The sequence below is a fragment of the Ailuropoda melanoleuca genome, chromosome 3 (genome assembly GCF_002007445.2).
Source record: "Ailuropoda melanoleuca isolate Jingjing chromosome 3, ASM200744v2, whole genome shotgun sequence".
NCBI classification, from domain to species: domain Eukaryota; kingdom Metazoa; phylum Chordata; class Mammalia; order Carnivora; family Ursidae; genus Ailuropoda; species Ailuropoda melanoleuca.
Window position 1 is genome coordinate 35,474,368 of NC_048220.1, and position 22,404 is coordinate 35,496,771.

Below are 22,404 nucleotides of genomic sequence, written 5' to 3' on the forward strand. Positions count from 1 at the left end.
GGCTGAAGCAAGATACTTCCAATTATAAAATGCTACAAAAGTTATCTTATTATTTTTCTAAGACAGCAATGTGGAAACAACTTTCCTGCCAGCTTATGTAGTTGGCTGGAATGCAAAGTAACATAATTTCTCAATTGTATTTTCACTGACATTTCACTACTTACACCTTGAAACACTTTCCCTTCATTTTACCTTTCTCTTCTTCAGTAGCAGCTACCGATTTTTCAAATAAGTTAAAGTTCAAAGCCCTTTCCTCTTCTGTGGCTACAGGAGGCTTTTTCCTTTCATTCTGTTGATGTGAAATCTTTATGGCTGGATTGAATACAGGATGGTCTTCTAAAGTTTCCATTTCTACCAAGAAAAAAAATCATGCTGTTTTTTATGCCTTTTTACTTTGCAAAGATGGTTTTAAAAAAAGACAGCATTCCGTCTTTTTCCTTGTAGCCAAGTATTCAACACCTCCTACTTGGAATTTGTGCTAGAAGTCAAAGGCAATTTATATTCACATCATATACTAAAATGTTTTAAATAAATTATTTAACAGATGTAGAAGGTCTGGAAAAACATCCTCACTAGAAACGAATACTCATGGAATTATATCCTCCTCTCCTTGACTGAGGATGGTATTTTATAGTATACATCAGAGGTTGACAAACTATGGCCAGGCAGTCAAATCTAGCCCCGCTGCCTGTTTCGTACAGCCTTTAAACTAAGATTTACATTTTTATATTTTTAACTGAGGTTGAAAAAAAATATCTGGTGACATGTGAAATTTATATGAAATTCCCCTTCTGGTATCTGTAAAGTTTTATGAGACCATAGCCATTCACTTATGTATTTCCATGGCTGCTTCTATGCTGTGACAGCGAGTTCAGGAGTTGTGAGAGAGTCTATATGGCCCACACAACCTACCATATTTTTTATTTGGCTTGTTACAGAGAGTCTCCCAAGCCCACGTATAAACTGAGATTTTGTAAACAAATTAAAAAGATGCGATTTCCGTACTGGGAAAGCCAAAAAAGGAAAGGTGTTTATATATCTAAGAATTTGGAAGTGTTTACCTCTTTGAAATTTCCTTATTTTTTCTTGAGCCTCTTTTTGACCTTGCTTGTTTTTTTCTAGCTTAAAGGCAGCTGCTTGCTCCTTTGCGTCCAGAAGTTTTCCTGCAAGGTGTAAGTATCTTTCATTCTGTTCCAAATAAGATAATGATACAGAAATAAAAAAAAGAACAAAATGAGTTAATCCACTGTCAACGTATTATATCAAAATCTATGATCTTTTGATCTTATTCTTTGATCCAGCAAATCAACGTTTAGGAATTTTTCGCAGAGAAATAACACAAAGACACAGATTTTCAGGTACACACACGTTAATACAGCAGTACTGAATGAAGAGGAAAAACTGCAAATCAAGTTTTTCTACAGAAAAAACTAGTCAGCCACTAGAAAAAAAATGAGATAGCAAAGGAATGAGGGTGATCCACATGGAAAACTTCCTTGACATGTTAAATAAAATTTAAAAACTACAGCAGAAAAAGTAAATGCGAGTTCACTTCTATAATAAGAAAATGTCTTATTTTTATACATTTTATAAACACATTTTTAAAGAACCGTATAGGTAATATAATAATACTCATCTGAAAGTTATCTTCACATAATCTCTTTCTCGTAAAAGACAGTAAGGGACATTAAAAAAAAAAAAAAGGCCTCTGGGGAGAAGGGGTGTAGTAAAACTCAAGGACTTAGCTCTGCTGAGCAACCATTAGATACAGTGTAGAGTTAAACTCGAATTTCTGTTTTTTACCTTAGGTTAATAAGGGACAGGTGAAACAGATCTATGTACAGGGTGGAGAAGATGAAGAATGCTGCCATGCAACACAACCGTTAAGAGGAACAGAAAAGAGATAAACTAAGGCAGCACATGGAGTTGAATGCTGGGACGACTCCGTGCAGAACACGCACGGCACACTGTTAAGAGGTAGAAGGGTTAGCTATCTTCTCCTATTCACCCCAATCACACTCATTCTTTCATCACTCCTGTCTCTGCCACTGATACCCTGCCTCCACCTGCAAATCTCTTGCTATCTTTGGCTCATTAACCTTAATATTCGGTAAATCAATACTTTCTCTGGATTCTTGCTTTACCTGTTTCTGTTCCTTTCCAATTCCAATTTGCACCCTTATTATTTCACACCTGAGGAAGTGCAACAGCTACCAAAATGGCTTCCCTATCCTTTCCAAATCCCTACCTAAATGTTCCAAACCACCTTAACTAAACATTACTGAATCTGACCTAAAATATGAGATTATTCCTGTAATTCACCTGCCCCCATGTTTCTAGTGGCTCTTTAAAGAGGAAAAGTCAAATTTGATGCCCATTTTCTAGGCATCAAAATCTTCTGGTGTCAGCTAAACTCACCTGTTTACTCCTACCTGCCAGTACTCATCTATATTTTATGCTCTGTATATACTCATTTATTGTCTAATACCCAAAGGCCCCTTGCGCAATTCCACCTCTGTACCCTGTTCACGCTGTTTTACCCATCTGGACCATCTTCCTTTCCTGCCCATGTGCACTCTACGCACCCTTCAAGTTCCACCCCTCTTCTTTGAACCTCAACGTAGACTTGTACTGTCCCAAATTCTTTTTCTTTGTATTCGTTTAATACAGGCACATGGTTAAAAAATAAAAAAATTACAGGATACAAAAGAGTCTAAAAAAAGAAGTCTCCCTCCCATTCTAGCACCCTAGTTCTAATCACTGATAATAGCTTCTTGCCAATCTTTCCAGATCTTTTCTGTGCATACATAAGAATGCAAATATATGTATATATTTTTCTCTTTTACACAAATAGGTTCATCATACTACATGTTATTCTGCAACTTCCCTTTTTTCTTTCTAAACAAATTTTATTGAAGCATGATTTACATACAATAAAATGTACCCATTTAGGTGTACAGGCGAACTGAATTTGATAAATGTATATATCCGTGTAACCACTATCATAAAAGATAAAAAACATTCCCACCATCTCCAAAAGTATCCTCATGCTGCGTCAATCCCCTTCCCCTGCCCTTGGACTAAGCAACCAGTGATCTGCCTTTTGTCACTACAGACTGATTTTGCATGGATGACTCTTCTAGATTTTAATATAGTAATTACACATGTACTCATTTGTGTCTGGCTTCTTTCACTCAAGTATGTTTTGGACAGTTGCTTGCAATGTTTGAGTATTATTAATATAAAGCTGCTATGAACATTTGCATACAGATCTTTTTTGTGGGCACGTTTTCCTTTTTCTTGAATAAATACCTAGGAATGAAACTGTTAGGTCATTTGGTTAAGTGTATGTTTAACTTCATAAGCAGTGCCAGTTTCCCAAAGTGGATGTACCATTTTACACCCTCACAATCAATGTCTGAGTGTGCCCATTGCTCCATGCCCTCCCAAGACCTGGTATTACTCATCTGTTTAATCGTAGCCATTTTGATGAATATAAAATAGTATCTCATTGCAATTTGTTTTCGTTTCTCTGATGAGTAGTGATCCTGAAATTATTTTTACATGTTAACTAGCCATCCATATATCTATTTTTGTGAAGTGTTTATTGTCCTTTTAAAACTTCTTTATAAATTCCAGACAGAAGTCTTGTCGGACATATGTATTGTAATACTTTCTTCCTATAACTTGTTTTCATTCAACCTTAAATTTTTAGTTTATCTTATGGTATCTCGGTTTTCTCCGACCAGACCACAGATTTCCTCTGTAAAGAAATGTGCCTTTCTTTTATTATCTAAGGAATTTAGCATACTTCCTACAAATGATAATCATGTAAAAATATCTTATGATTATCTCTTTAAACATGGAAGGAATATAAGTAAAAGCTACTGAGCAGCTACTTTGTGCCATTCCTATTTTGTTATTTGTAAGTTTTGTTTAATCTTCACATCAACTCATAGAGGTATTTTTAATTTACAAAGGTGAAAACTAAGTCACAGAAAAGTTAAATTACGTTGCCTGTGAAGAGCCAGCTAGAAGCCTAATACAAATTTCTAACTCACAGGGTCAAACTTTTCCTCCTCTTCTAAGCTTTTAGAATGTCCACTCTTTTCTTCTTCATTTTGTTGTTCAGCATACCGCAAGATCCATTCTTTCATATTTACTTCCAAATTTTTTTCTTCCTTTTTTGGCTAGAAAGGAAAAACAAATATCTGAAAAACCAAAGTTAGAAAAAGGTGTCAAACTATTATCAAGTGTACCTGTTTTTACTATTTTCTTTACTCAAACAGCAGACATGTAAGCCTCAAAAATCTTATTACATACTGTTCTGTGAAGGACAAATGAACTCAACATTACTTTAAGGAGTCCAAACTTGCAAAATCCAAAAAATGTTTTTAAAAAGAGGCAAAAAAATAAAAGGAGAACTGTTAAAAACTAGTGTTATTCCTTAAAAACAGTGGTTTTCTTGGGATAATGCTTCCAGATTTTTGTTTTTGTTTTGTTTTTAGGCTTTACTGAAATATAGCTGATATATTTAAAAATTGTACAAATTTAATGTGCATATTAATGTATCAGAGATTAGCTTATCATAATGTATATATAAACTCAGTATTTTGATGAGTTTGGACATATGCATACACTCATGATCACTACAATCAAGGTACTAAACTTATCCATCACCTCCAAAAACTTCCTTGCGTCTTTTGTTCATGTGTGTTAGTGGGAGTAGGGAGTAGTGGCTGTAGTAAGAACACTTAACAAGCCATCTATGCTCTGAACATATTTTAAAGTGCACAATATTGCCTTAACTATAGGCACTATGTTACAAAGACCTCTAGAACTTATATACCTGAAACTTTTAAAAAGCAACATTTTCCCACCTTCCCCTCTCCTCCCTTTAGCCTCTGGTAAACACCATTCTATTCTTCTATGAGTTTGACTATTTTGAATACCTCACATAAGTGAAATCATGCGGTCTTTATCTTTCTGTGACACGCTTATTTCACGTAGCATACTGTTCTCCAGCTTCAACCACATTTACAGAGTTTTTACAATATGGAGAGTTATTTTTTTTGAAGATTTTATTTATTTGATAGGGAGAGAGAAAGCACAAGCAGGGGGAGGGACAGAGGGAGAAGCAGGCTCCCCCTGCGCAGGGAGCCTGACATGGAGCTCTCAATTCTAGGACCCTGGGATCACGACCTGAGCCGAAGGCAGACGATTAACTGACTGAGCCACCCAGGTGCCCCATGATATGCACAGTATTTAAGTGTAATGCCCTAATGAAGTACACCTTCCAGTATTCATGACTTTCTGTAATCCCCTTCTACACGTATTTTGGAATTGGCCACATGACTGTTTCAACCAAGGAAACATTAGCACAAGTGATATAAGCTGGAGCTTATCATCTTCAAATACTTGCTCTTGGAAGCCAGATGCCATGCAAATCAGACCACTGTGCAACCACCACATATGAGGAAACCCAGGCTAGCCACACGGAAAGAGGAATGCTTGGATAGCCCCCAAAGAAACCATTTTGGATATTCCAGCCTAAGAAAATACCTTGTTGGAACAGAAGGACCAATCAGCTGAGTCCAGTATGGACAGTAGAATCTAAAGAAATTAATTGTTGGTTTAAGCCACTACTTTTTTGGGTGGTTTGTTATGCAGCAGCAGATTACTGAAACAGTGATAGAAAAGCCTGGCAAAGGAATTAGTTATTTTTAATAAGCGAAAATGCTATTGCAACCTGGCATTTCTACTCATGAACTGTTACATGTGTTTCATTCTAACTTTATACAACTTTAAATGTTTAATTTTTCAATTACCTTAACCTTAGTATCTTCTGGTTTTTTTGTTTTAGGCTGCAATGAAGGTGAAACAGTGGCTGGTATTTGAGGAGACTGGAATTTTGGCCTACTTTTAGGTTGCTGTTCTTCAAACTCTTGACTGAACCCTTCAGGAAGTGCATCTTAAAATGGGAATAAAAAAACCATTCATATGATACATAAAACATAAACAGTTGCATTCATTAAACAAACACATAAACCCTTGCATATCATACATAAAACATAAAAATACATTCATTAAACATACACATAAACCCTGCCTACACAAAGGGCACTGAATTTTCTTCTACCCCTCATCTCCTACGAATAGAAATCCTATGATGAACTTGGCTTTATTGTCAAAGTAGGAGTGGAAACAATCATGAGATAGCTAGCCCACTTCGATTTGGCCATTTATTTCACCCTCAATGTGTTAGACTTCTAAATTTTCAAAAAAAGATCTGAACCCTTTCCAACTCTTTGGTTGCCTGTCACAGTATATGGCAGGATCCTTAATCATATAAGGAATATTTCACTCCAGGTTCTCGCCAAAGATTACAACCTTGGTCTTCTGGTTAAACAAATTTATCCAAAGCCAGATGGCCCAAATTTCTGAACCAAAACGAGGAAACATTGAGAATTTGTTGCATTCGGTTGACTACCAACAACTGAAAGGAATGCACAAAAAATTTCTTCTTGCATGGACTATAATCTCTGAAAATATACTGTAAAAAGCAAAAAAAAGTAAGAACATTTGCAAAATAAGTAATTATAACAATGAAAAAATTTAGAGCTTGATACAAATGTCACATATGCTGAAATAACTTCGAAAGGGTTTTAGAAACTGAAAGAATTTTTTGACAATACTACTTACCATCTGAAAGATTTAAACAGAGCCAATCCAAGGCAGAATGGAGATCACCTCCCTGTAAAAGTGTGTTAGTCATGGCATCTTCAATGTCCTTGGTCTTAAATGAAAATGCTTGTAAAGCCATGTATAAATCCTATGAAGGGAAATGAAAAAAGAAATTCTATTTTCTCTCCTTTTATTACTAATTTTATTCTTCCACTCATTTTAAACCAGAAACTGATACAGATTTTATTTTCAAAAATACCATTTTCTCCCCTTCTACTTAGAAGAGTTAAATATGCTCACCAAAGAGAGAATTGAAAACTATGGATAAATTAAAAAAGGACCTGGAGACACTGCTCATATTCTCACAATTCAAAGATACTGTTTACAATGTATTATCTTTCCTTCCAGTCATTTTTCTATGATTTTGTAAAAACAAATTTCACTTAATAATGTAACATAAGCATCTTCCCAAGTTATCAGAAACTCTTCATCACTTTTAATAGTTACATGACATTCTATTGGGTAGACATTATCATAATCTAATTACACAGTTTCCTATTGGTGACCATTTAAGATGTTTTCTCTTTTTAAGTAGTGCTTCAATGAACACGTTCATAAATAAGTAAAGCATCTTAATGTACTTTCTAAAGCAGGATCTTTAGAGCTGGGAAGAACTGGGTTCCAATCCAGACTCTGCTTACTCCACTACTTACTTACTAACAACCTCCAGATACAGCGTCTTTAATCTTTCCAAGCCCCAATTTCTGCATTTGAAAAATGGGGCAAAGTACCTTCTGGTATTGTGTCAGAGAAAAAATAAGCAAAGTGCTGACTACAGAGTCTAATATAATCTGGGGAAGGTAATTTAGTTTTCATACCACCATTTTAATGTGTGTTCTTGTATCTGGCCCAATTCCTTCCATATTCTTGCTGATGGAAATGATCTATCTCAATGGAAGCTGAAGAAGTCATTTCATTTCACCATCTCACATGCGGAGTGATCTTAAAAATGCTCTAATAAAAATAAGGAACTTAAAAAAAAGTTTGCAAAATACCTGTAATTTTTTGGCAGTAAGTCTTCCAGAAATCACTCCCTTGTCATTATTTTGCTTTTTATGCTCATTTATCACTCCAATAATTCTTTGCTCCAGTTTGTGATTAATTACCACCTGTTGAAGACAAAAAGGTCATACCAATTAGAATCTTAAATTATTAAACAATATGTAATTAAAAAAAAATCACAGTTTTCTATATCCCTGCCAACCAATCCAAGAATTTCAGTGAAAATCAGATAAAATAATTATTGCATTTTAGACTACCATTCACTGGACCGCATCTGTACCATTTATTTAAGAAAAAACGTGACAGAGGTGCCTGGGTGGCTCAGCTGGTTAAGCATCATGGTGTTAAGTATCAGCTCAGGTCAAGATCCCAGGGTTCTGGGACTGACCCCCACATTGGGAATCCCTGCTCAGCAGGGAGCGGAGCCTGATTCTCCCTCTCCCCTCGCCGGTATTTTCCTCAAATAAATACATAAAATCTGGGGAAAAAAAAAAAAAAAGAAAAAGAAAAAATGTGACATGGAAAAAGCAACATATGGCAAGAAAAAGTCCTTTTAAAAACCCTCTTGAACCTGCATGTCTCAAGATACTGGATTGCTATTGGTAGAGACTGATTCCTAAGCTTGATCCTAAACAAGCTGAATCAGAATTCTTGGAGATGGAGTCCAGAAATCTGCTTTTAATGTAAACCACCCCAAGCACACAGCTTGAAAGAATGGATGCTACACTCAAAAGACCTATAAAAGTAAAAACTATACAAATAGTAATAATTAGGCAACGCACATTCTTTTGGCTTCCAGGGTTTGATTCCTGTTTTTCTATAAGCCATTTGTCTTCAATATTTTTGTTCCATATGTTCTTTCCACATTTTTTAACCTAAGAATACATAAACATCTACCTACAAAGACACCTTCCCTTGACCACATCTTCACTGAATGCCTACAATGAGCTATGTTCAAAAATATACTTCAGGAGTTCAGTCTAGCAGAGGAAATCTATATAAAAAGATAAGCTGTAAACCAGCACAGCAATTATTTAAAAAGCTATATGAAAAAAATATGGACCCACAAGGAAAATTGCTGAGTTATGAAGGACTTCCTACAGGTTCCAGAGGTGACAAAGGGAGAAGGGGAAGTAGACAAAAGCCTGGAGTCATAAAATCATACGGGATTTGAGGGAACAATGAGATTTAAACTAAAATTTTAAGTGGAGAAGAATAATGGAGAGAAGGCTAGAAATGTACACCAAATCAGGTCTGAAAGGATGCATATGCTATCCTTTAGAAATTTGGATCTTAACTAGATCTTCCTTAATTTCTTATGGGCTTTCAACATATGTGCTATGATTTACTTCTATCTCATACAGATCAGCAATTAACTGCTACAAAAAATTTAAATACCCCATAATTTTCTTATATTTAAGAATATCTTTTTTTCTTTTTCAAAGAGAACATTTCTTGAAATGACTCAAAATCTCAGTACTCACTTTCAAAATAGATTTATCCAGGTTAGCAGGACCACCAGAATCATTTGCAGAATTAAAACTATAAATTTTCGGACCTGTATATAACAGACAAAAAGTAGTCAAGGCAATTTAGTCATTAATAGCTATTACGTTATTTTAATTTTCCTCTAAAAAATTGCTAAACATTAAATATTTAATTTCAGCTCTTTTTTCCCCACTTTGCCAAATAATTTACAAGTAGCAATATGGCCTCTAAATTTTCAAAAACATTTTACCAATTAGATTTCTCTAGGTTAACCAGTTACTTACAAAGAGCAAAGGCCTGTACATTTTTTAAATTAAATCTATCTTCGTATTTTCACAATCAGATGCTTTTCTGCCTGGCACTTGGCTGAAGTAAGACCTCTCAGAGGATATTAAATTCCTGGTAGAGACGATGGTTAATTTTAAAGAGAAACACTCCCCTAAGGTAAAAATGAGGTGGCAGTTCCTATCATCTTCTGCTATTAATAGAGTCCAAGGTGGCTGTCTTAGTTTCCTAGGACATACCACAAACTTGGTTGGCCGAATATAACAGAAATATTCTCTCACAATTCTGGAGGCCAGAAGTCCAAAATCAAGTTGTCAACAGGAGCATGCTCCCTGCAAGCTTTGAACAAGAATCCTTTCTTGCCTCTTCTGGCTTCTGGTGATCCCAGGAGCTGCTTGCCTCATCTGCCTCTTTTTTATACATAGGGCTTCACACCTGGCCTTATTCCCTGTGTGTCTGTGTCCAAATATCCCTCTCCTTTCTCTGGACACTATTTATTGAATGATTTCATCTCAAGATCCTTGACTAATTATATCTGTAAAGACCTTGTTTCCAAATAAGGTCACATTCTGAGGTTCCAGGTGCAAATGAACTTTGGGGGAGGGGGGAACGTGACACTACTCAACCCACTACAGATGCCAACTCTATTCCAGCCAACAGAAATGCTATGTGTATCATCAGTTCTCTAACAATGACCAACCAAGAAAGAATAAATAGTATTAAAAGGTACTTTCAAACCTTTGGTCTCATGATCTCCTTACTCTCTTAAAAATCAGTGACGATCTTAAATACTTTGTTCGTGTGAAATGTAACACTGATAATATACCATATTGTAAATAAAAAGGGAAAATTTTTAAATATCCATTAATTCATTAAAAATAACAAACCCATAAGCAGCTAATATAAACACTTTATGAAAAATAACTGCATTTTCCAAAATAAAAAAAAATTGTTTTCCATTTTTGCAAATTTCTTAATGTCTGGCTTTTGCATGCCATTTTCTGTAGTACTATCACGTAGCCATTGAAAAATACCACTGTATACTCGTGAGAAAATAACTACAAAAATGACAACATTTTAGATAATGGAACTAGCTCTGATCTCACGGAGCTCCAGCCAGAACGGTCTCAGGAATTCCACAGAATTCCTTGAAACACACTTGGTGAACCTCTGCTGTGTAAGAATAATCCTAGACTCTTGATAATACTTACTCTACTCTTACATATCTCCAAAGAATATTTTTTTTACTTTGAGAAACCTAAACATTAAATTAAAAATTGCTTATTATGATTTTAAAGGTCAAGAACTTTGAACTTTGTTGACTTACACGAGGGTATTCATTTTAAGATGCTACTTAATCAGGCATTTTAAAGCAAAAGTTTCTGAGTGTTAACCACTGACGTTTGGGCAGTCTAAACTAGAGACATTAGTGGTTCCCTGAATTACTTCTATGCTAGAGTTATACAGAAAGTACCCAAGGCTACCTAGTATATGAAAAGAGAGTGGCAATTCTGGCACAGTATGGTTAATTTCCTTATCTTTTAGTCTTAGACTTTAGACTTTTTTTTTTTTTTTAAAGATTTTATTTATTTGACAGAGACAGCCAGCGAGAGAGGGAACACAAGCAGGGGGAGTGGGAGAGGAAGAAGCAGTCTCACAGCAGAGGAGCCTGCTGTGGGGCTCGATCCCAGAACACTGGGATCACGCCCTGAGCCAAAGGCAGATGCTTAACGACTGCGCCACTCAGGCGCCCCTAGTCTTAGACTTAAACTTAGTAACCTTCCTCATCAACTCACGTCAACAGTCCTATGTGAGAGGACCTATCAGTAGTCTTTAACCATTCTGTGAGGTCTAATCAACTGCAGTAAAAATTTAGCATACTAATTAGAGTTAACAAGTCTCCCCAGTCATTGAGGGGACCCAAATAGAACCCTTTTGGAAAAGGTACAGACGGATGAGCAGTTTATTACCAAGACTATACTGAGAAGCAGTTCAAGGTTGATGTGTTACTGATAGAGGTGAAACTGTAAATTCCGTTGACATTTTTTTTGTTAGTAAGGACTAAAGTAAGCAGTAAGCTCTGAAGATTGCAGTAAGCTTTCATTTGTCTCCTCCAACCATTCCACCTAAGACATCCGACGATATCACTTCCTTGAAGTCAGTTTATACTGTGAACTTCCAGAGGGCACATAAAAGAAGAGCTGAGTCCCCAGAAAACCAGGAGAGGAATGTACACAAATACTGGTGTAGATTCACTGGGTGTCAAAGTGTTCCTAAAAGTGGTTATGTTTATTTTAATCAATATGCTGAGGAAATAAAGCAACAATGAGGTCTTGCCACAGAGGTATCACCAATTAAATCAAGTAAACCAGTAAGGCCTTTTCTACTTCAAATTCTTCTTAAAACACGTTCAATCAGCAAAATTTGAAGCTTTTTATGAGGCATTACCTATTACGGATATCTATTATTGTCCCCGGAGGCGTGCAGAGGCTACTAAAAAGACTGAACTTATTCAATTACCTGAAACTGCTCTAATTTTCTATTTGGCAATTCTTTGGTCTCCTTTCCTGTCAGCTGCCAACTTTTCAGAATGTCAGTCTAACAGCTCTCTACTACCAGATTCAAATGTGTTACTTAAGAAAAATTTAAGGCACCAGAAGAAAACAGATATTCAAGCGTATAAATTACTAACCCTATTTTCAAATGCAATTTTAAGTCAACAGGCCATGGTATAAAGATGGTTCCCATTCTTTTGCCAAGTAAGGTGCACAGGATTTATGACCTACTTTCCTTGTTGCTTAAAGACCTTTTTCTAAAAACTGTGGTTTTCCTTTTCACACAGAGGGAGTTACTAGAAATCTGACTGAAAGTAAGGATGTTAGTGTACAGTATCTCTAAGGCAAAAGTATTACGGATTTTAAATTTATAAATTATATTTCACAGAACGCAACACATTATTGTCAAAAATATTAAAGTTGAAGCACAGAAGAAGTGATTTCCCCAAGATGACACAGCTAATAAAAAAACCATCAGCCAAAAATCAATTTATTGTCCAATACTCTTCCTTTCACATATTCCTTTTAAAATATATTACATTTTATATCACAGAGTGATTATAATGACCCACTATCACTAACACTTTTCAGTTGCTAGTGCTGATGACAGGTGCACTGAGGCACTCTGGTTTCCTTCTGACGAACAGTATACAAATGCCAAGGGATCTGAACCAGCCAAGGGATCTAAACAGAGATAAATAAGACCCAGTCCTTGTCCTCATGGGGCAATTAAGCAACTAATTATCCAAATGAGCTCTGAAAGGGAAGTACAGAGTATTCAGAGAACAAGTGAGGATGAACGATACAACCTGAGTAGTCAAGGTCTGTGAGGAAGTCCACACTGCCAGAACGACCTGACTAATCTGATCCTCTAAAAATGTAAACTAGGTAAAGTCTCTCCTACATTTAATACCAACACTAGCCCCCTCTCATTCCACCCAGACACTTTCTTTTTTTTTTCTTATAACATGCCAAGCTTACACCCATCTTAGGGTCTTTGCCCTTGTCCCCTTAGCCTCAAACATTCTGTCTCCAGATTTTCTAAGAGCAGGATGCTTCAAACCATCTCAGCATAGAAGTTTCCTCAGGGAAGCAATCCCTGTTCTTTTTTTTTTTTTTAAAAGACTTTACTTATTTGACAGAGACAGAGAGAGAGCGAGCATGAGTGGGGTGAGGGGCAGAAGGAGAAGCAGACTCCCTGCTGAGCAGGGAGCCAAATGTGGGACTCAATCCAGAAACCCTGGGATCATGACCTGAGCTGATGGCAGACACTTAACTGAGCCACCCAGGCACCCCAAGCCTTCCGTGTTCTAAAAACAGACTCTACCACCCAATTTATTCTTTACCAAGTCATGGTTTTCTGCCCTTTGTCACACTTTTTCTGTTTTATTTGAAAAGTATTTATCATGGTTTTTATGAGTTCACTCATGACATTACTCCCCCAGTCTTCTTTGCCTCTTAGGATTTCACCTGTCAGCTAGGTATAAGGATTTTCACACATACAAGCCTTACAGTTGTTAGCTCTCTCCCCCGACCAGTTCATGTGGTATTCCCAGGGCCTAAATTCTTGCCTGGCACATAGCAACAATTCAAAAATTATTTGATGAACAAATGAAATGAAAAAACAGGAGGAGTATACTGAGAATTGTGCCAAGAGCCATTTTATGGCAATGGTGATTCTCTACCTCGAGATGAGAGGACAATTTTGAGAAAGTAATGCTACATACAATGCCTCAAACTTTTGAAAAGGTAAGAGATGAAGTGGACTAGAACAGTTACGCTTACGTTAGCAACTACAAGTTCAGAGATAATGTCTTTTCTCCAAAGTAGGCCTAAGATATGTTATATAAAAATATCCAAACAGAAAAAAATAAAAAAAAGAAGAACCGTGTGGCAATCTTTGTTAACAGATTTATTTTATATGTACTGCTATATATATTAGGTTATAAAATATTTTCTACAAATTTAATAGATAACCTTTCATTTTCTCTCTCTTGATTTCTTAGCCTTAATTCCTCTGAATTTTGCCTTGTCTCTTATCCAAGAAAAATTTTTAATGACTATATGCACAACACTGGAATAGATACTGAGGTATATTGATACATATCCATGAAACAGTTTCTACTTCCTAAAATTTTGTAGGATATTTCCTCACATACAACAGGCAAGACCTAGACATCAAAAACAATGATTCAAATAACAATAATAAATGAGCTGTGGATACAGAAGAATTCAAAATGTAGTTGACATCTGGAATGGTTGTTACAGGATTTTGGAAGACAGTAGGATAGGTGGTGTTCCATTAAGAGAAAGTGGCAAGAATACAGGAGGAGAAAGTCAATAGCTGCATTTGGAACAATGAAAATACCCTAGATTTGCTGTAAGTGAATAAAGGAATTAGTAAAAAGGCTGGAAAAAGGGTCTTAGGTGCCAGGTGAATGGCATGGACTTTATCACAGGATCAGTGAAGATACTGTGGAAGAAACTGAGGAAGTGCTATGAACAAAGAAGCATTTCTCCAAGATAAATCTGATGCTTGAATGCAGGACAAACTAGAGGAGGAAAAATAACAGAGTTGGGGAAACCCATCAGAAGGCTTTGTTGGTACTCTAGGAATTCATGAGTGCCTAGACAGGTGTGAACTGCACAGAAGAAAAGTTAAAATGGTGTACACAGAAGATAAATGAGTCAAGACTGAATGAAGCTGGGCAAGAGATTACACATGAGGAAGAAAGGAAGGCATTAAAAGTAACTACTGACATTGAATAAAGAGGAATGTGGAAAAAAAGAAACAAGGAAATCAAAAAAGCGAGTGTGGGGAGAAAAAAGTAGTTTAGTATTAGTCAAGTTAAATTTGAGAGGCTTGCAAAAAATAGGGCCAAAAGACCCAAGTAAATATAGAATGGCTGATTTGGGATTAGAATAAAGACCAGGACTGGAGAGATTGAGGAGTCACGTTCAAAGGACAAGACAGAATTAGTAATGGAAGTACTCTCCCAGAAAGGCTATAGAGACAGAACTATACTGTCAAAGTCTAACACCTTTGGTGAAGGTCACATTTTGGGGCAGGAGGAATGGGAAGACATAGAACAAATGATTATTACAGAGTTGAAAGAATTCAGAGGAATATCAGGAAAAGAATGCAAAAGAGGCTGATTGAGAGTAAAAGTGCTACAGAATAACAGTCGAAGAGAAATTCTATGTATCTGTATTTACAGGCATTAAAACTTTGTAGTTAAAAATGTTATAATAAATTGTAGGCAGCAGCTCTTTCTGCCCATGGGTCCTGTACCCCTGCTTTAATAAAACCACCTTTTTGCAACAACAAAAAAGTCATAATAAATTGTAGGGCAGAGATTTATCTATCCACCTTCTATGTGAAAGTTTGTTAAGGGTCAACTTCTCGCCCTCTCTTCGGTGATGCAGTACCTCAAAGACCCAAGCTCCTTCCTCACTCAAGATCTTTGCACGTGGAGTTCCTTAACTCTGCCAAGGATACTACTTCCCCCATTCTTTACAAAGTTAACACATATTAGTCCTCCTGATCTCAGTTTAACTGTCACTTTTTCAAAGAGACCATGTATGACCCCTCCTCCTCCGCCGTAAAAGTTAGGTTACCTTGTTAAATTTTCTTCCTTAGCTTTTTTTGGTGGCACTTAGTAAGTATAAAGCAATGTTGGTGTGATTATTTAATGTGTCTATCCACCATTACATTAGCAAGGTCCATGAAAGGTGATGTGTCCATATTGCTCATCCCACCCCTGACATCGTGAAAGATACAGCAGTATCTGTATACACAATAAATATGTGTTGGACCAGTATTTCAGTAAAAACTACAAGCAAACTAGCCAAGCAGAACAAAACAGAGTACACCTGCTCATCTTTTGGAATCAGTCGTAATAGGGGCCTCCTCATCTGTAGCCGGAATCAGCAGTCTCTGAGTTATCAAGTCAAATTGCACAGTACGCCAAAACAGCATGGCTATGATAAAGATCGGCGAAAATTCCACAATAGACTATAACCATATTCGGTGTGTTAGTACTGAAATTCGCACTGCAGATTTTTCCACAACCCATGAAAACACTACACCCTGGCTGAAAATGATATGAAGAGCAAGTACAAAATGGGTCTGGCTCCAGGAGGTTAGGAACTCCACACCCTACCCTCTGCATCAGGGTAGCTAGTTTGGGTGACGGCTCAGGACGGATCCCTGCTGAGACGGACAAATGCAATTTTTATTCTGTTCTCGGAAGAAAAAAAAGGGGGGAGTAGGTGGGAAACGCCAGGCGGCAACAGAGCTACTGTCATAACTTGGGAGGCCCCAACAGCTTACACTGACCTAGAACAAAACCACCAGATAGGGAACTAGCAGCTCCAGGTGTGGGAGATACAAATTTTGAGACCTAGGGCCCGCCCAAGTTGCGCTGGCTTCTCCCCTGAACAAAGCAGCAGCTGCTAGGGATGGAAAGCCCAGCGCTCCAGGACCGCTCGTACCTTGCTTAACTCGGGGCTCCCTGGTGCTGGCGGCAGCGGCGGGGGGCGGCCTGGCCAAGGGCTTCTTGTTTTGGGCCTCCCCAGCAGCTCCGGCCTCGGAGGATTTGGCTCTGGAAGCAGACACTGCGGCCCGCACCGCCGCGGCTCCCGGAGACTTGTGTTTCTTGTTCTTGCCGCCCATGCTGCAACTGTGCAAAAAATGCCACCGTCCAGATCCCGGAACCGCTGCAGCACCGCCTCCAAGTGCTCTTTACATTCCCCGGGTCCCACGCCGCCAACCTGCGTCCTCCATCCGGGCTTCTGGGGCCTGGGCGACCGCTGCCTTGCAATTGGTCCGACTCGCCACGGTTCCGCCTCCTCACCGCCCCGTAGGTGCCTGTGGCGTGCCGGGCCTCCTCTCCACGCTCCCTTTTTAAGTCAGGGAAGTGGCCCCTGGGTAGTGGTCGGAAAGGAAAAGTCGGAAGAGAAGAAGAAGTCAGGGAAGAATTCTGGAGGATGGTTGTATGACGGATTACTTTTTGTCTCCTAAGGGCGACAGCTGAGGCTTCTCTTGGCGTCACTGCCTGTGCGCTCGCAGAGCATCGTGGGTAGGAGGGAGTTTTGGTCTTCCAGCTCCGAAAGATGGCGGACGCTTTCGGGGATGAACTCTTTAGCGTGTTCGAGGACGACTCGACCACCGCGCCCGGAACTAAAAAAGACAAGGAGAAAGAAAAGGGGAGATGGAAGGGGCCGCCGGGGTCTGCGGAAAAGGGCGGGTAAGGAAGGTGTCAGGAGTTTTTTGAGTTTTTTCCCCCTCTCTCTCAATGCTGCAAGGGGAGAAAATATAACGTTCTTTTGTAGAGCATGAGTAATTGGAGTGTACATCGAGTGGCGTCAGGAAGTGAAGGGGTTTGGGGAAAATGTTGGAGGAGGAGGAAGACTGTTGGTTTAGTGAATCGAGACTCCGGCGTTCCCCAGTGTCCGCCGGCAGCGTGAGCTCCAGCCACTGCAATTCTTAAAGCCTAGCGTGTTGACTACCCCGGTGTGCGCTGTGGGGTTCGGAGGGGGAGGTAAGGTATTTCTTAGGTTCTGTACCCCACAGTACTTGGCACAGTCTAATAAATGAAACTAATGACCTGTTCAGTATAGGGTTAAGAAACTTAGAAAACGTGACTTGGATTGACGTGGTACGGACTACAGGACAAGGTAGAGAAATTTAATCTCCAGGCTTTCTTTTTTTGCCCATAAAAACGTGACAGTGCCTACTGCTGGGGTTGTGAGGATCAAGGGAGATAATGTATGTAAAGCACCTGAGGGTGCTTAGCACGTAATATATTGTCAAAAGCTGGTTATCGTTGAGTTTACCAAGAAAATTTTTAAAACGGGTTCCTAAACTTAAGTATAGACTGATGAATAAAACTGCCTTAAAGTGTACGGAATTGTTTATATTAGAGCAAGAAAAAGTTAATACATGAATTAAAATAAGATGATTCTAAATAAAGTAAGATGATTCATTGTTTATCAACAAAATTTAATGTTCACTGGGGGAGATACCAGGAGAGTGAATTAAATTAGACATGATTTTGCCCTCAAGGAATTTTTAGTCCTGATAAAGAGAGGGAACAAGTACATATTTTACAGGTTAGTAGGTGATGGAGATAAAATAAGTTGTGTATACAGTTAATTGCTATACAGGTTCAGTAAAGAAATATCTATTTGTGTCATTCAGGGAGCCTTACATGCAAGAGGAAATGATTTGTTACTCATGGGCAGATTTTTTTTTTTTCTTCAAAGTCCAAATTGGGCTAGAGGGAGTGTTAGCTTTGGGAAAACGAGATAAAACTGAGAGCAAGAATTGGTTTTAGATTGTGAAGGATCTTGAATATCAAGCACATGAACTTTAATTTCGTTTTTAAACCATGGTGAATAAGTTTTTGTGGTTTTTTTGTCCTAATTTGGTGACTGGGTAAGTAGAGTGGTAGTTTAGGGAAATTAACATGGTGGTGATTGTTAAGAGTATATTGAAAGAGGAAAGACAATAAAAGTAAAAGTAAATTAAGGAAGTATTTTTGTTTACTCAGGAAATCAAAAGAATCTCAAGTCAGAAGGTGGCAGAAGGAAGAAATAGGAAAGGCACAAAATGTGAAGAAAAAAAAGTGACAGGCCTTAACAATGGAATAGGCCATATGTCTTTTGGACGGATAGCTGAGAAGAAAAACCAGGTCCTTTGTCCTCTATAGTCTCTAAAACCTGAATTTTCTTTCTTACGCTGTTATGTAACTAGCTCTTATATCCTCAAGTATTTACTGTAAATTGTCCTTACATCTAAAGCTTAACTGTCCAGTATAATACCCACTATGTGCCTGTAGGTGTGACACACTTAAACTGTAGTTAGTCAGAATTGAGATGTGCTCTGAATGTACAATACACAGCAGATCTTGAAAAATTAATGTAAAAAGATGCAAACTACCCCATTAATTTGTATCTTGATATGTACTGTATTGATAGTATTTTTTATATATTGGATTAAATGAAATATATTAAAACATTTATTTTTAATGCTTTTAATATGGTTAGAAATTTAGAATTACGTGTGAAGTTTGCATTGTATATGTATTTATTGGACTGTGCTGATAGTTAATTAGATTCAGGTTCAGTTTAGATATAATTCATAGTGCAGCTGTGTACTTCAATTGCATTACATCATGAGACATATGTAGTTTTTAAGATTGATGAGTGGTTAAAGTAGATCGACCTTATCCCTCTTCAGCAACTTCTCTCATAATGGCTTTAGCATGATTGTTGCCTCGCTCCATTATTTCCATGGTGGTTGGCAAAATGGTGATTTTTTTTTCTATTTTTGTCCTTTTTGCATTTATTCATCAAATCCATCTATAAAAAAAGAACATTCTCCTTTCAGCTGTTTACCCTGAAATACAGTTCATAGAAGAAAGGTAGGAAAATGCTTGATTCTTGTTCAGTTTGAAGAGAAATGAGTTGTGCCCTAAGGAGCTTCTAATGGTGACCAACATGGGTGTGTGATTATGTGTTTAGTTTCTTGATGAATGAATGGATTTTTATGATTTGGTATGTTGCACTCCTTTGCACTCTTTTTTTCTTTTTAAAAAAGTTTTATTGGGGGTATATTTAAAGTATCCTAAATCACTACCACAGTCAAGATGACATTTCCAAGACTACCAAAAATTCTGCATGCCTGTTTGTAACGCATCCTTCTCTCCAGCCCTGCTTCCTTGTCTTTCTGACACTAAGAACAGCTTGCATTTTCTAGAATTCAGTTTAAATGGAATACTACAGTGTGTATTCCTTTTTTGCGTGGTTTCTCATACTCATTGCTTTGCAGCTTCACTTAGTTGACGTGTGTATCTCCAGTTCCTCTTTGTTGCTTAGTAGTGTTCAGTTTTATGATACACCACATGTTGATACCTTCATCTTTTGACAGACACTTGAGTCATTTGCGTTAACTATTTTTGATACTCCTACCAATGAGAACTCTTTAAATTGGCTCTTGTGTTCTTTTGACCAGCTTAGTCAGGCTTTGATAGCTTCTGTGCTTTTTGGCAAAAGATTTTCTAGACTCATAGACATATTCAGTCCAAACCTGGAATCTGCTCTCTCCAAAGGATCTTTAGTTCCTCATAGTGGGAAATGTTATTTGGTGCTTAGAGTGCTCATTGCTTTAGGATTTCATTGCTTTTAGGCCTTTAGAGTGGAAGGAACTGGGAAATCGCTGTTTTTAGAAAAGATAAAGTTCATACTGACATTTACAGCACAATTAATTTTACAGGGTTTTTATTTAAAGGCTTTGATAATTGTATCCCTTTTTTTCTCAGAATCTTCATACCTAATGATAATTACATAATTAAACTTTATATATTCTTATAATAGTTAAAAAAAATAACAATACATAATAGTATTACCATTCAGAATAGAATTTGTCCTTAGAAAAAATATATCACACTGACAATGAAAATACTCTTTAGTAGTTTTCTAAATATTTATGCTACCAATTTGATATCTATCCTGTTCATTCGTTTCAATTTATTTTCTACTTCTAAGGATTGGTAAGAATTTATTTTTTAAGAAATTATGTAAAACATTATTTTACAGTTCCAAAATCGAAAGTATAAAACAGTACATTCTTTTATCTTTGTGTCTTCTACACTGTTTCTTCCCTCCCCTTGAGTTTTTGGTTTCTTTTCTTTATTTCTTTCTAAAAAATACACATGTGCACATGCATGTCTGTGTCTGTTTTCTCCACTCATTGTTATACAAAATATGCCATTTAAAAACTGTTCTTCATCATTTTTCATTTAACATGATGAAATAGACATAACTCCATGTTAGTATGTAGAACTCTTTTTTGTTTTTTATAGCTGCATGGTTGTAATTCCTTATGTGGATGTAATGTAGTTTATTCCTTCAGTATTCTTTTAATAGACATTGGGTTATTTTCAGTTTTTTACTATTAAAAATAGTCTTGTACATGTTTGTCCTTTTTTTGATTTTTAAAATTATTTTGCCATTTTTTCTTTGGGATAGATTCCTAGAAATGGAATTATGAAGTTAAAGGGTATCTGTATGTAATTTTGCTAGGTGTTGCCATATTCTTCACAGGAGATGTACCATTTTGTGTTTTCAACAGTGTGGCAGTCAGAATGGTGCCTCTCTCCTCTCTGCCACATTGAGGTCCATATCTCAATCCTAAGAATGATTATCAGAATTAGAAAATTAACACTGATACAGTGCTGTTATCTAATCTACGGATTTACTCATATTTTGCGAATTACTTTAATATCCTATATAAGAAAAGATTCTGTATAGGATTCCATGATGTCATGTCTAGAAATAACATTTTCATGCAGTTTCAGTAAATCAAAAACTTACTCTTCCGGGCGCTTGACTGGCTCACTCTCTAGAGTGTGCAACTCTTAATCACAGGGTTGTAAGTTCAAGCTCCCCACTGGGTGTAGAGATAGTTTTAAAAAATAAAATCTTGAAAAAAAATAACAAGCTTACTCTTTAAGAGTAAGTTTATCTCTGACACTTTATTTCCATCCTTCTGTTTAACTCAGGTGTTTCAAGCGTGCAAGTTCCACATGTGACATACATACCCAAGCTATAAGAGAAATAAATAATTGAGGATCTGAAAGTCTCACATACAGTTATGAATCATATAGCTCTACTGAAGGAAAGTGTTCTATAAATTTAGGTTTTAAGTTGCTCAAAGTTATACAAACTAAATTTTTTGGTTTTATGGTTGTCACCAGCTGCTGCTAAGTTTTAATTGTCTGGTTTTGACATTTGATACTTTGACATTATTGATAATAATTCAAGGATAGATTATCAAGGATAGAATAGTAGAATGTTAGAACTAGAGGGATCTTAGGTATCATCCAAATGCCTTACTTTGTTGAGGTTCAAGGATATTGATGGCTTGTTCAAAAGAGATTCACTTAAGTAGTCAGCCACAAATATGTGACAAGGGTGAATCCCTTTCTGACTATGGGAGCAATAGGATTTACAAATTTCAGGTTTTGCTAAGCATCAAAGAAGGAACTTTGTTATGGAAAGATTGTTCAAGCATACATCATTACTATTTGTTACTCTTTAAAAAAACAAAACACCTTTCTCTTGAAGTAAAACATAAAAAGAGAAATGTATAAGTCCATAAGCTGAATTTTCATAAAATGAACATACCAATGTAACCCTCATTTGGGACAAAAAATAGAATATTTCAGACATCCGTCTTTCCCCCAGAAAAAGTGACTATCCTGATAACGTATTAGTTTTTTTCTGTTTGTGAATATAATGTAAATGGAATCATTCAGAATATATA

At 37.0% G+C, this 22,404-nt stretch overlaps 2 protein-coding genes across 8 annotated transcripts in view; one reads left to right on the forward strand and one right to left on the reverse strand.

Annotated features, from left to right (window-relative positions):
* Positions 1-16,932, reverse strand: part of DHX29 (DExH-box helicase 29) — a 46,404-nt gene extending 29,472 nt beyond the window's left edge. For 3 of the 4 annotated variants that reach the window (XM_034656234.1, XM_002928078.4, XM_019808845.2), the window contains exons 1-8: positions 16,569-16,932; positions 9,231-9,304; positions 7,740-7,853; positions 6,703-6,832; positions 5,829-5,971; positions 4,062-4,190; positions 1,062-1,188; positions 193-351 (exon numbers count right to left, since the gene is read on the reverse strand). In XM_034656234.1, coding sequence (XP_034512125.1) covers positions 193-351; positions 1,062-1,188; positions 4,062-4,190; positions 5,829-5,971; positions 6,703-6,832; positions 7,740-7,853; positions 9,231-9,304; positions 16,569-16,749 — 1,057 coding nt within the window. In that variant the 5' untranslated portion in view covers positions 16,750-16,932. Of the gene's footprint in view, positions 1-192; positions 352-1,061; positions 1,189-4,061; positions 4,212-5,828; positions 5,972-6,702; positions 6,833-7,739; positions 7,854-9,230; positions 9,305-16,568 lie in introns of those variants that run through there. The other variant, XM_034656235.1, reaches the window with a different exon arrangement.
* An 89-nt stretch (positions 16,933-17,021) lies between these two features.
* The window catches only part of MTREX (Mtr4 exosome RNA helicase), a 94,723-nt gene continuing 89,340 nt past the window's right edge, over positions 17,022-22,404 (forward strand). For 2 of the 4 annotated variants that reach the window (XR_004624068.1, XM_002928073.4), the window contains exon 1: positions 17,022-17,323. Coding sequence is in view for 3 of the 4 variants with exons in the window: in XM_002928073.4 (XP_002928119.1) it covers positions 17,190-17,323 (134 nt within the window). In the remaining variant the exon portion in view is untranslated. Of the gene's footprint in view, positions 17,324-18,718; positions 18,770-19,451; positions 19,502-22,404 lie in introns of those variants that run through there. The other 2 variants (XM_034656238.1, XM_034656237.1) reach the window with 2 other exon arrangements.